Source organism: Carcharodon carcharias, chromosome 14 (assembly GCF_017639515.1).
Source record: "Carcharodon carcharias isolate sCarCar2 chromosome 14, sCarCar2.pri, whole genome shotgun sequence".
Lineage (NCBI taxonomy): Eukaryota > Metazoa > Chordata > Chondrichthyes > Lamniformes > Lamnidae > Carcharodon > Carcharodon carcharias.
Window position 1 is genome coordinate 73868540 of NC_054480.1, and position 14784 is coordinate 73883323.

At 45.4% G+C, this 14784-nt stretch overlaps 1 protein-coding gene across 2 annotated transcripts in view; it reads left to right on the forward strand.

Annotated features, from left to right (window-relative positions):
* The first annotated feature begins 502 nt into the window (after positions 1-502).
* The window catches only part of vapb (VAMP (vesicle-associated membrane protein)-associated protein B and C), an 86551-nt gene continuing 72269 nt past the window's right edge, over positions 503-14784 (forward strand). For both annotated transcript variants that reach the window (XM_041203668.1, XM_041203669.1), the window contains exon 1: positions 503-628. In XM_041203668.1, the coding sequence (XP_041059602.1) occupies positions 571-628 (58 nt within the window). In that variant the 5' untranslated portion in view covers positions 503-570. The remainder of the gene's footprint in view (positions 629-14784) is intronic.

The following is a 14784-nucleotide window of genomic DNA, read 5'->3' on the forward strand; positions in this document are numbered from 1 at the left end:
CCCTTTTAGTTATACTAAGATGTAGATGATTCACCTCTGCTGGAAACAAGAATAAGCAAGCTACCTAGTTAACTAAATACAGCTGCCCTCTAGTAGAGAGCTTGTTTATCATTGCTTAAAACTAGATTTAGAAATTTAAACTTAAAATAATTTTTATTTCAAGCCTAAATGCAAAAAAAACTAGGATAAAACTCTCTCACTCACCGAACTCCCAACTGCTCACTCTGTAAAGTCCTTTTGGGGTAGTTACCCTGGGTTTTGGGGTATTTATACTAGGTTTGGGCTTATTTTCCCAAGTTTTTTGCGTTTTTCCCCAGATTTTGGGGTATTTACAACTGGTTCAGGGGTATTTTCCCAGGTTTTTGGACATTTCCCCTGGGTTTTGGGTATTTGCCCCTGGTTTGGGGGTATTTATCCTAGGTTTAGGGATATTTACCCCTGGTTTTAGGGTATTTACTCTCTTGCATTCACTCTCTCTCTGGCGTTGCAGTTCTCCCTCCAGTCGCAGGGGTCAGTGCTGTGCTGCTGCTGACGTCAGCCTGTCTCTCTCTCTCTCTCTCTCTGTCCGCCATGGCGCGCCCGGAGCAGCTCCTCATCCTGGAGCCGCCCAACGAGCTCAAATTCAAAGGTAAGAGACAGCGCGGGGGTCCGGGACATCTCAGCACCATCCCCAGGAGGCGGCCCCCTGCTGTTGCACCCTCTTCTAAATCGAGCGCGGGGTTGGGGAGGGGGTTCAGGCCAAAGCCGGAGAGGCTGAGGCCGGCGGCGTGGTAGCGACTCCCGGTTCCCGGCTCCTCCCGGCCTCTCCCTGCCGCTTGGTGCTGACTGTGGCTGGGAGCCGAAACCGCGTCCCCGCACACAGTAACCGAGAGCTCGGCCTCGGCCTCTGGGAGAGCTCGGACCCGGGAAAGATCGAGCCTGGGCTCCGCACCGGAGCGGACAGGGCTCCATAGATACATCCAACCATCTTCTCCCCCCGCCACCCAATCTCCCCCCCCCCCCCACGTTCTCTCCTCACCCCCCCCCCCGTTCTCTCCTCCCCCCCCCCCGTTCTCTCCTCCCCCCCCCCCGTTCTCTCCTCCCCCCCCCCCCGTTCTCTCCTCCCCCCCCCACCCCCCCCGTTCTCTCCTCCCCCCCCACCCCCCCCGTTCTCTCCTCCCCCCCCACCCCCCCCGTTCTCTCCTCCCCCCCACCCCCCCCGTTCTCTCCTACCCCCCCACCCCCCCCGTTCTCTCCTACCCCCCCACCACCCCCCGTTCTCTCCTCCCCCCCACCCCCCCGTTCTCTCCTCCCCCCCCCCGTTCTCTCCTCCCCCCCCCCCGTTCTCTCCTCCCCCCCACCCCCCCGTTCTCTCCTCCCCCCCACCCCCCCCGTTCTCTCCTCCTCCCCCCCACCCCCCCTTTCTCTTCCCCCCCCCACCCCCCCGTTCTCTCCTCCCCCCCAACCCCCGTTCTCTCCTTCCCCCCACCCCCCCGTTCTCTCCTCCCCCCACCCCCCCGTTCTCTCCCCCCCCCACCCCCCCGTTCTCTCCTCCCCCCACCCCCCCGTTCTCTCCTCCCCCCACCCCCCCGTTCTCTCCTCCCCCCACCCCCCCCGTTCTCTCCTCCCCCCACCCCCCCGTTCTCTCCTCCCCCCACCCCCCCGTTCTCTCCTCCCCCCACCCCCCCGTTCTCTCCTCCCCCCACCCCCCCCGTTCTCTCCTCCCCCCACCCCCCCGTTCTCTCCTCCCCCCACCCCCCCGTTCTCTCCTCCCCCCCACCCCCCACGTTCTCTCCTCCCCCCCACCCCCCCACGTTCTCTCCTCCCCCCCACCCCCCCACGTTCTCTTCTCCCCCCGTTCTCTCTTCCTCCCCCCACCCCCCCATGTTCTCTCTTCCTCCCCCCACCCCCCCATGTTCTCTCTTCCTCCCCCCCACCCCCCCATGTTCTCTCCTCCCCCCCACCCCCCCACGTTCTCTCCTCCCCCTCCACCCCCCCACGTTCTCTCCTCCCCCCCCACGTTCTCTCCCCCCCCCCCGTTCTCTCCCCCCCCCCGTTCTCTCCTCCCCCCCCCGTTCTCTCCTCCCCCCCCCCGTTCTCTCCTCCCCCACCCCACCACCCATTCTCCTCCTCCCCTCCCACCACCATCCCCACCCATTCTCCCCCCGCCATTCCCAGGTCCTGTAAACCCTGTGTAGTCAGAGATTAGGGTGAGACACTGGGTCATCGTATTTTGGTATTCGTTGACTGCCTAATGTCTATTTCCTGTTACATTTCATCAATATAATACAGTAGCATTTTCTATAAGGAAAGCTTTTGGTACCGATGTTTTTTTATCCGTGCCCCACCTGTCCCGGAGCTCCCCTGTTTGAATTACTCCAATCCGATTTCTGCCCTTTCCACTCTATCAAAATTGCTCTTATCAAAGTCACAAAATAAAATTTGTGACTGTGCCAAAGGTAAAGCAGTCCTCCTCATCTTTTTCACTAGACCATTCTTCTCCAACCACCTCTCCTCTGTTGTCCAAGTGACTAGTATTTATGTGTTAGTCTTGTCATTTAATGTGGTCAGTCTGTCTAACTGCAGGAGGCTTTATGGCCAAGGAGAACCTTTGCCTTTGCCTCATTTCCACACGCGCGCGCACACAGAGTTGGAATGTATTTTGCTGTTTTTTATTCCTATGCCTGGGGCATTGAGACTTATTGTAGCTCCTCAGCTGCCAGCTGGTGGTGCAAAGCTAACCCAGCACAGAGCAGCGTTGAGCACCTGATATGTTCGGTTCGATAACTTATTGGATAAACCCCCACCTTTGAGATATTTCCTGATTTTGCAGCCCATTTACATTATTCATTGTGATAAGCTTAACTTATCTCAAATCTTCATATTTTCAATCCCTTTGGAAAACTGTCAATGCTGCTCCTCGCTGATGTACAAGCTCTAGTAGTTCTACAAGGATCTAATTTCCTCTTCACTCTTCATTGCAATGACTGCACTTCAAAACACTTTCCAGAGCAGCTCACAGTGGATCTTGGGGAAGTGGGTAATGTCTTCAGATCTCTCTATTGATTCACAATTAGATTTGATTGTTTTCTTAGCCTCTTTGCTAATTTATTAGTAGCTGTAATTTATGAAACAGCCATGTAAAGTTTTCTGTCCTCAAACCAACTACCCCTACCCTTCAGCTGTGCAGAAGAATCTTAAAAAATTGTTCTCCCCTGTGTTCCTCATTGTTGCTTCCAAATTTGAAGACCGCTCTGCTGCAGCAACTGCAAGAGCCCTTTCCAAATGGGAATTAATGCCTTGTAAATGTGTTGCAGCTCGTCAGGTAAAAGTAAGGAGGTGTGAGAGATTGCTTATCACAGGTAATTCTCTCATTGTGACAGATCAAGTAGCAAAATAAAATTAAGCAAAAATTGGCAGGGAAATGTACTTGAGCAGTTGATTGAGAACCAGAAAAGGAACCAGAAGGGTGATGCTCCTTTATGTATTTACATTGCAAGTGGCAAACTGAATTGTATGAAAGTGAAGGTTAACAAAAGGCCACCTGTACATCATATGGTAGGAGGAAAACACCCTGTGACCCCAGGCCACTTGTGGTGGCATTATCCCGATCAGATACCATAACCTGCTCTGTTCACAAGGCCCTGTTTGGGGTCTCGCTGATTTTCTGCCAAATCTCTGATGGCTGGATGGGACAACAACCTGAGGAAATTCCAGCCAGAGTGCTGACTGATATGTGGTACTCTTGGGTGTGTGGAGAGTCATATTTACATACACTATGCTGATGGATCTGGCTTTGAAACTCTACGCTGCTGGGGATTTCACTTCAGAATCACCACCGGGTGAATAGTCACATCAGCAATCAGTGTTTTCACACTAATGTTAATGTCACAGCACAAACGGCTCCATTGTAATGCTGCAGTTAATGTGTAAGCCTTCCAGTACAAGGTTTGGTGAGGAAAATATCAGGCCATGAAGGAAGCATCATTCTGTCAAAGCTCATCCAGGAGCCTAGTAATTTGTGTATCATGGCTTGAAGGGAGGCATCAGCACCTGGAGCTCAACTATGTTTCCAGCCCACCAGTAGGTTTTAGTTTTTTAATGTACAGCTTGAGACAGTTTGGTAAAAGCCTGATCCAGTGTTGTTCATTGGGCTGTTAAATGTGCTGTGTATGGATTGGGTGAGGGATTTATAAAGGTGTGGCATCTAAGTCCAAGTAACTGACCAAGATGAGCATGATTTTTATGGTATTTTTTAAGTTTTGACTTTTGAAGAATTTTATGAAGAACAGTTTTACTGAATGGCACCTTTTAAGTTTGTAGTGTGCTGAGGCATTGGAGTACTTCATGGTGCCAGTTGGAGCTGTATTGCGGGCCATGCCCAGGCTCGATATAGCTCTGTGCAGACAGTGTGAAACAGCTGGTCTTCAACTGTCTTGGCGAAAAAATACAACTTAAAATATTAGCAGCATTAAATCTTAAAGTTCCCTTGCATTCACTGTTGCTCTGGTATAGGAGCAAGTGTGACCAGCAGTAAGCATTCTGTTATTTCTCCATTTTACTGGGGTAAACATCCGTTGACAGATTGCTCCTCCATTGCCACTCATATTTCAGTGCAGGATCACAGCAGGCGGGTGAAGCTCACTTAGTTTCCACTAGCATTAAAAACATCCCGGCGTACTCCTGGGGTTTTCCTTCCAAGCTTGGATTGTATCTGAAAGGAGAATTTTAAATAGTACAGCACTTGAGGTGCTGATGGTTACTGGGCTGTCAATAGTGGTGGGGGACGTTAGGAGCATTATAAGAAAGGTGTATCCCACAGTACTGAACTGACCTGGCATAAATGTTTTCCCTTAGCTGCCAGCCTGCCAGATAAACCTGGGACAACTGCAACGATCTAGCAAGTTGGTCGCTGCTGACAGTCTAGAGGCCAGTGCTGAATTGGCTTCAAAGCATTTACATGTTTGGTTTGTGATAAAGGCTCAGAAAGAAGCACATTATTTTATCATTAAATGTTGTGCTCAACAAGCTATAAATTATTAGAAATGCATCAGAGCCAGGCCTAGTCATTATCCTACTCTCACCTGGCTGCTGATACCTCCCCTCCACCACCAATCTATTCACTTTGCAAGCTGAGAACAGTCTAGGGTCTGATTGTGGTGCCTTTTGCTCTGCAGCTTTTGATGTCACTGGTCCTAATTTGAACCCTCTATCTCCTGATGTGGGTTAAGTGCTGCTGTACAGTGGAAGAGAGAATCTGCATCCTCTACATGACAGCTTTTTTGAAAGGATTCGTCCAAACGAAGATATTTTCCGAGCTTGGAACTGTGCTTGCAAGCCTGAAATTATATCTCAACCGCATTTTTCAAAACTCACCTCTCTCTCACCAAATGAATTAATCCATTTGTGTGTGTATGTGTGTGACCTATGCACATTGTACCACACTGGAGCACCACCATCACTGGCGCCGTGCCATTAAGCATCTTGAGTTTAACAATGAGCTCACTGTCAGAATTGTATTCAGTTAGCTTGGTTATTCATCCCAAATGTTAAAGTAGGAGATTTAAAAAGCACAATGTACAATGCTGAAGGTTCACGAACACAACAATTTTTAAAAAAGGTTATAATTTCTTTCAAGTGATTCCTGAAAGGCTTCTAGGTGTTGAGATGCAGTTCCCATTCACTGCAAAAAAGCTGCTTACAACTGTGTGGCTGAGTGTGTCGAGGATTTATACCCTGTGATAGGGTTTATTGTACTGATGGCATTGTAGAAGACATATTGTGCCATTCTCCTTGCATACTGACTGCAATAGATCAACATTTTAACTTCAAAGGATTATTCAAATTATGAAGAATCTTTTAATTTAATGCCAAGGGATCTATGTTTTAATTTGGGTCTTCTGGTTTTTATCGCAGTGTTCTATCGAAGCAGTGATTTTTTTTTAAATATTGCAATCACTGCACATGTGATGTTGAATAATGAGGGCTTGGTTTTAGTGAGTCTGTGCAGCAAGTTTTATTTTAAAGCATTTTTGTTTATCTCTTTCTGCTCGTCACTGTTTAGCTGTCTCTAGGTTTTGTATCATTTCCTATTCCACCAGTTCCTCAATGAGGTGTACAGTGGTGTTGTCTGGTAATCCAGAGACCCGGATTCGAATCCTACCAGACCGGATGGTGGATTTTGAATTCAATAAAAATCTGAAATTAAAAGTCTAATGCTGACCATTGTTAATAGTCGTAAAAACCCATCTGGTTCACTAATGTCCTTTAGGGAAGGAAATCTGGTGCCCTCACCTTGCCTGGCCTACATGTGACTCTAGATCTGCAGTAACGTGGTTGACTCTTAACTGCCCTCATGGCCTGACATGTCTCCCACCCTACTATTACCACCAAGCCAGGGATCAACCTGATTCAATGATGATTGCAAGAGAGCATGACAAGAGTAGCACCAGACATACCTAAAAATGAGGTGTCAACTTGGTGAAGCTACAACACGACTATTTGCATGCCAAACAGCACAAGCAGCAAGTGATAGACAGCTAAGCGATCCCACAACCAACAATCAGATCTAAACTCTACAGTCCTGTGACATCAGGTCATGAATGGTGGTGGACAATTAAACAATTCACTGGGGGAGGAGGCTCCACAAATATCCCCAACCTCTATGATGGAGGAGCCCAGCACATCGCAACAATCATCAGCCAGAAGTACTGAGTGGATGATCCATCTCGGCCTCCTCTAGAGGTTCCCGACACCACAGATGCCAGCCTTCAGACAATTAAATTCACTCCACGTGATATCAAGAAACAGCTGAAGGCATTGGATACTGCAAAGGCTATGGGCCTGACAACATTCCGGCAATAGTACTGAAGACTTGTGCTCCAGAACTTGCCGTGCCCCTAGCCAAGCTGTTCCAGTACAACTACAATACTGGCATCTACCCGGCAATGTTTTAAAATTGCCCAGGCATGTCCTGTACACAAAAAGCAGGAGAAATTCAACCTGGCCAATTACCGCCCCATCAGTCTACTCAATCATCAGTAAACTGATGGAAGGGGTCATCAACGGTGCTATCAAGCGGCACTTGCTTAGCATTAACGTGCTCACTGATGCCCAGCTTGGGTTCCCCCAGGGTCACTCAGCTTCTGACCTTGTTACAGCCTTGGTTCAAACATGGACAAAAGAGCTGAACTCCAGAGGTGAGTTGAGAGTGACTGCCCTTGACATCAAGACAGCATTTGACTGAGAGTGTAACATCAAGGAGCTCTAGCAAAACTGGAGCCGATGGGAATCAGGGGAAATTCTCCACTGGTTGGAGTGCTACTTCGCACAAAGGAAGATGGTTGTGGTTGTTGGAGGTTAATCATCTCAGCCCCAGGATGTCACTGCAGGAGTTCCTCAGGGTAGCATCCTAGACCCAACCATCTTCAGCTGCTTCATCAATGATCTTCCTTCCTTCCATCATAAGGTCAAAAGTGGGGATGTTCGCTGATGATTGCACAATGTTCAACACAATTTGCGGCGACTCAGATACCGAAGCAGTCCATGTTCAAATGCAGCAAGACCTGGACAATATCCAGGCTTGGGCTGACACTTGACAAGTAGCATTCGCACCACACAAGTTCCAGGCAATGACCATCTCCAACAAGAGAGAATCTAACCATCGCCCCTTGACATTCAATGGCATTACCATCACTGAATTTCCCCACTATCAACATCCTGGTGATTACCATTGACCAGAATTGATTGGACTAGCCACATAAATACTGTGGCTACAAGAGCAGGTTAGCTTGGCCTAAATAGCCAAGTGGTTATGGTACTGGGTTTGTAACCCCAAGATCAGGAGTTCAAATCTCACAGTGGCAAACTATGAAACAATATAACTTCATCTGAAACAGATGGAAAACGGGTTTGTACTCGAAAAAGTTACAAGAGCAGGTTAGTGACTAAGAATCCTGCGGTGAGTAACTCACCTCTTGACTCCCTAAAGCATGTCCACCTTCTGCAAGGCACAACTCAGGAGTGTGATGGAATACTGTCCACTTGTCTGAATGAGTGCAGCTCCCACAACACTCAAGTAGCTTGAAGCCATCCAGGCAAAGCAGCTTGTTTGAGTGGCACCCCTTTGATAAACATTCACTCCCTCCACCAATGCACAGTGGCAGCAGTGTGCAACATCTACAAGATGCACTGCAGAAACTTAGCAAGGCTCCTTAGACAACACCTTGCAAACCCATGACCACTACTATCTAGAAGGACAAGGGCAGCAGATACATGGCAACACCACCACATGGAAGTTCTCCAAGCCATTCACCATCCTAACTTGGAAATATATTGTTATTCCTTCAGTGTCGCTGGGTCAAAATCCTGAACTCCCTCCTGAACACCACTGTGGGTGTACCTACACCACATGGACCGTAGCGGTTCAAAAAGGTAGTTCACCACCACCACCACCTCAAGAGCAATTAGGGATGGACAATAAATGCTGACCTAGCCAGCAATATCCTGTAAATGAATGAAAAAAAGCTCTAATCAGGAAAGAGGGCTCCAGGCTACCAACCCCTACCTGATCTCTTACTACATATTCCAATTAGACGAGATGGTCAGGTGGGGGGTGGGGGGCGTTCGTGGTTTTGGCTCCAGACTATGGATTTCTTATTGCACTTCTTCCTCATAGAGGCTCTTTATGTGATTGACCTAAGGGCCTGTCCTTCATGTATTCTGACTGGGTAAATGGGGCCGTCCAGATTATGGATCCTTCCCTGAGCTCAATGTACATTAACTATCTCTGAGAGAGCTCTGAGAGTTTTGGATGTCTGCTCAACTCAGTTCTGTACTTCAGTTATAATAGAGTGTTGTTTTGGGCATAGGCCCTCAATAGAGGCAAGTGGTTAGGATCATAAGTTGTTAACTGTCTGATGTATGACGATGCGTTGACAACATCCGAGCTATTCAGTAGCTTTACCCAAGCCCTGCCTTGCTGTGGCTGACCCATGGCCTTCCTTAGCTCTCCATTTCAAATTCAGCTCTGTTCTGAACTAGATGCATTGCAAAACTTCCACTGGAATGCACGTAATAAGTGCCAGACTGGCTCAGTTGTAGCACTCTTGCCTCTTGCAGATTGTGGGTTCAAGACCTACTCTAGAGCCTTTGGCACCTGATTTAGTCTGCCACTTCAGTGTTGAGGGAGTGCTGTACTTTTGGAGGTGCGGTCCATTTGTCTGTTCATGTGAATGGTAAAGCTTCTAGTGCACAACTCTGAGGGAAAACATAGCATAGTATTTGTGTACAGTATATATTGTTTCAATTTTTGGTCAGGAGTAAATATTAACATCAAAGGAAGCTGTCAGGGAAACTGATTTGGTTAAGGACACAATATAGTAAAAGTTTTGATGGGGTGGGCATGGCGAGGGATTCCTTGGGGTGGGCACGGTGAGGGATTTGATGGGGCGTTGGAGATGGCCATGCATAAAGTGCCATACTTTAACTTGCATCTCTCAAAGTGCCAGTTGTAATGCATCTTGCTACTGTACTTTAGTGGGTTAACAGTGCTAAGAATGAGTAATGAGATTCAATGAGGTCTGACCAGTGAATAAGTAGTGTATGTACAACTAGTTGTCTGAGCTTTGTGGGCTGGATTGTGTGGCTTGTTGCCATAGGTAGATCACTCCCACAGGGTGTGCATTTGGCATTTTGTGAGCCTATGTTTGAATTAATTATGTTTTCTTAACTATTTACTGTTTGGTGTACAATGGGGACTGATTGCAATGTGTGTTTCACTTTTCCGAAAAGTAAAACTTTTCTTTCCATGCTGAGTGCATTTGTTTTGCGAAATCTTGTGTGCTGCTTAATCTATTCTCCCTCCCCAAGTGTTCAGTGGCCCAGATATTGCAGTCAGCAGTGAAGCAATGGCACTCACCGCTGACCTCTGTGAAAGCCGCCTACAAATATCTAGCAATCTCGGTGTAGTTTTTCCCTTTTCAGACACCCATTTAAACCTGGCACCAAGGTTTGATGTGCAACAGCAATCGTGTCAGAAAGCAGGTAAGCAACCAATCACCAAGTATTCACCCACAGCAAACCAAGAAGTTAAAAGCATTTAATTTTTCTCTTTTAATTTAAATGTTCAAATGGTGAAATAAACATTTTTTAAATGTGAATTTTTTTATGGAGTTCATTATGCAGAAGTTTGGTGTTCCACAAATATATCAGCTTCTCAGGCCCAATGAGGTATTTCAGATGTAAATATGAAGTTAAAAACCTTATCTCATTCGGACATGACGGCACCCATGTCCTCCTACGCTGTAACAATTCTGTGACTCTGAAAATGACATAACTTTTTCAAGGGTTTTTGCAACATGACTAACAGCATAAGAGTAAAAGTTCTCATCAATTCATAAGATTTTTCATTCATTACTGTCTGGCAGTGTCTCAACAACACACGCTCTGGAGAAGCATAGAATCACTGACAGCAGCTTCTGGATTGTCGTGTTAATCAGCAAATGCATGGACACCAGAAGTTACTTTCAATGGACAGATTTGCAAAATGTGGGCCATTATATTTGAAGAATGTTTATTATTAAACGCAATATTTTTTACTTGAGCAATATTTGCCTTCTATTCTGTCATCGTAGGTCATTAATACATATGGTGAATAATTGAGGCCCCAACACGTTCTTGCAGGACATCACTAGTCACATGCTGCATATTAGAGTACCTGCCTATTATTCCTAATTCCTGCCCCCTGCACTCAGCTCAATTTCCTAACCGGGTGAGTAATTTGCCTCCAAATACATGGGCTTCAAATTTAGTTAACTATTTCTTATGAGGGGTTTTATCAAATGTTTCTTGGAAGTTCATATAACAAACATCCATAGACATTGCCTGCCTACTACTTTCGTTACCTTATCAAAAAATTCACTCGGGTTCAACAGGCATGATCTGCCCTTTACAGATCTGTGCTGGCTCTCTCTCATTACCTGAAACATTTTCAAATGTTCAGTCACATATTCTTAATTATAGGCTCTGGCAATTTCCTGACAACAGATGTTGGGCTAACTGGCCTGTAATTCCTTGGTTTCCCCCCCTCGCCTTTCTTATATTAAAGTGTAATGCACAATTTTCCCCCCTAAATGAGTGGTTTCTGAATCGAGAGGACTTTGGAAGATTATAGTTAGTCCATTTGCAATGTTTTCACCTCTTTCCTTTGAAATCCTGGATGGAAACTATCCAGTCCTGGGGGGTTTGTCACTCTTTAGTGCCATTATTTCTTCATTATTGTTGTTTTGCATGCATTAATTTTGTTGAGCCCCTGTCCCTGATTTAATTTTAGTTTCCTTGGGATGTTTGGTATTCTGACCTCTTCCTGTATTGTAAATACTGAAGCAAAGTAATTATTCAACATGTCCACCATTTCTTTTTTTATTGACAATATGGTGGAGATGGTGCCATAGTGGTAATGTCACTGGGCTGGTAATCCAGAGACCCAGGTTAATGCTCTGGGGACATGGGTTCAAATCCCACCATGGCAGCAGGTGGAATTTGAGTTCGGTTACTAATTCTGGAATATAAAGCTAGTCTCAGTAATAGTGACCATGGATTGTTGTAAAAACCTATCTGGTTCAGTAAGGTTCTTTAGGGAAGGACATCTGCTGCCCTTACCTGGTCTGGCCTACATGTGACTCCAGACCCAAAGCAATGTGATTGACTCTTAAATGCCCCCTGAAATGGCCTATCAAGGCACACAGTTTCAACAGCAATTAGGTATGGGCAACAAATGCTGCCCTTGCCAGTGACACCCATATCCCATGAAAAAATATCACTGCCATCAGTTTTTAACTAATCAGGCCCTGATTGCACCTGACCACCTTTTCTCCCAATGTAATTATAAAAATTTATATCGATTGTTTTTCTTCCTTCCAAGGGATGGCCAGCATTTGTTGCCAATCCCTGATTTCCCTTGGAAGGTGGTGGTGAGCCATCTTGAATTGCTGCAATCCATGTATGTAAGTAGACCCACAGTATTGGCCATGTCAGAGGGCATTTAAGAGTCAACCACATTGCTGGGGGCCTGGAGTCACAAGTAGGTCAGACCAAGTAAGGACAGCAGATTTCTTCCACCGAAGGACATTAGTGAATTAAATAGATTTTCACAACAATTAGTGATGGTTTTATGGTCGCCATTACTGAGACTAGCTTTTTATTCCAGATTTATTAATTAATTGAATTTAAGTTCCCCCCATCTGCTGTGGTGGGATTTGAAATTGTGTCTCTGGAGCATTAGTCCAAGCCTCTTATTAGTCCAGTAATGTTACTGTTATGGTCCTGTTTCTATTTTGAAATCTCTTGCAAAATTCTTTCATACTCTCTTGTAGCTCTTGCCTGTTTTGTCACTTTGTTTTTTGTGTCGCTCCCATATGCCATTTTTTGCCTTTTTGTATGCTTTTTTCCTTTTACTTTTATGTTTTTATTTTTTTAGTTGTCCATGGTTATTTAGCTTAGTAAGAAGAGCGCTTTCCCCTTAGGTGTATAAACTGGTTCTGTATCGCAGGTACTTTGTTTGTACACCTCCCACTGATCTTGGTTAAAAAAGTCTGATCAGCTGAAAACTTCCAGGAAAATTCAAGCAGGAGGGAAATTAGAAGATATTTTGCAATGAATGTGTTGCCTAAAGTGGAAGCAGATCCAAAAGTAAATTTTCAAAAGGGAATTGGATACATACAAGAGAATGGAAAATTTGCAGGATTATTGGGAAAGAGCAGGGCAGTGGGACGAATTGGAGAGCACCTTCCAAGAGCCAGTACAAAGACAATGGACCGAATGGCTGCCGCCTATGCTGTATAATTCTATGAACTGATGATTTACTCATGGATAAAGCAAAATCCAGCTTGGAACTGAGTTGGTTGTAGGGCTACTTGGTCTCGGTTTAGATGCACAAGCTGTAATCATTTTGGGAGTTAAATTTAGTTCCTGCTCTGATTAGGCCATAGAAATACAACAAGCTTCTCCATACACCCAAAATGAAGAAGGGCAATCAATGCAGCGTTGAGAAAACTAGTAACTGTTGCTTAATGTTGTTTTTGCACTTCATATTTCATGCATAGTTTCCTCTCCAGTTCACCTGATAATTTTCTTTTATCATTGTTTCCCCCTTCCTTTCCTGTAAGGATGAGATCTTTTAGCTAATTTGTGTCAACTGTTCTCTGCTATTAAGGGACCATTCTTCATGTGTGAATTCAGATAGTGAGTGCCATTAGGCGATTTGACCACAGGGTTCATTGCAGCAATGCGTAATTCTGTACTTGTCGAATGTATGATTTTTCAGTCATGGCTACTGGGTTCTAATCATGATTAGGAAGTCTGACGGTGTCTATTCTATTCCCTGGCTTGGTGCAAGACATGGACGCTAATGATGGTTTTTTAGCACTCCTCTTCTGGATGAGATCAGCTAGTTCAGCACTGGGCACCCAGCCTGGGATTTTAGTCAGTACCAACCGAGGACCTGCTATGAATGTCTGTTGGAGGTGTGGTGTCGCAATGTGTCAAATGGAAGAGCACTATTAGTTCTTATGAAAGGTTTTTACTCCATATCAAGTATTTAAACCATGTCTTTGCAGCATTTTCATTATCATGTGAGGAAAATGTACAAGATCTTGCATTTATAAAGCCTGTTTCGTGAACTCGGGATGTTCCAAAGCCAGTAGATTATTTTGGACATGCTAATGCTGAAACGTTCCACAAAGCGTAATGTCAATTTGATCTGTATTGCCGGTGTTGGCCATGACCCTGGGAGAGCTCCCTGCCCCCCCACCAAATAGTGCCAAAGGATTTTTTAAAACATCCGTCTAAAGTGGTAAACTTTTGGATGAAACTTTGAGCCGAGGCTGGATGTAAAAGATTCCATGGCGCTATTCAAAGAAGAGCAAGGGAGTTATCCCTGGTGTCCTAGCCAATATTTGTCCCTCAATCAGCATCACAAAAATCAGACTATCTGGTCATTATCACATTGCTGTTTGTGGTGTGCAAATTGGCTGCTGTGTTTCCTACATTACAACAGTGCCTACACTTCAAAAAGTACTTCAATGGCTGTAAAGCAATTTGTGATGTCCTGATATTGTGGAAGTTACTTTATATACTAAATGCAATCCTTTTTGAAGTGTAGCCACTAAAATTACATGTGCGCAAATTAGCTGTTGCATTTGCCTAGCAAAATTCCACAAACAGTAACCTGCCAATTAACCAGTTAATTTGTTTTGGTTTATTGGGTTGAGATGAATATTGGTCAGGACAGCAAAGTATAATTCTCGATTTTGCCCTTGTGAACTTTGGTTGGTCCTGGAGAGAACATTTTGAGCTCTGTAACGCTTGCTGATTACAGGTGAATGGGACAATTTAAAATGCTAAATTAATTCCACCACACAAGTTGGAAATGGCAGTGTTGCCATAGTGCAGTGGCAACACTGTGTCACAGACAGCATCTTCCAGCTGTATAGTTTGAGAACGCACAACTTGCATTTGTGTTGATGAGGAAGTGCCTGGAGCCTTGCAGAGCAGGGCAATTTGCTGTTGCAGGTATCTTGGGCTGCAGCGTACAAACAGGTGATGATCAGGGTTTAATACTTGGCTGGATTTAAGTCATGTTCTATTCCAGCAACTATATGTACCTGCAAAAAAAAGCTTCAAAATGACAATGCTGACTGCAGCTCCTGATTTGGTTGTTTACCACAGCAGCCTTTAGTTGTGGTCTGTGTTGATGCAGCATGTGATGCTTTGATTTGAATTTTCAGAGCTCGGTAAACTCTCCTT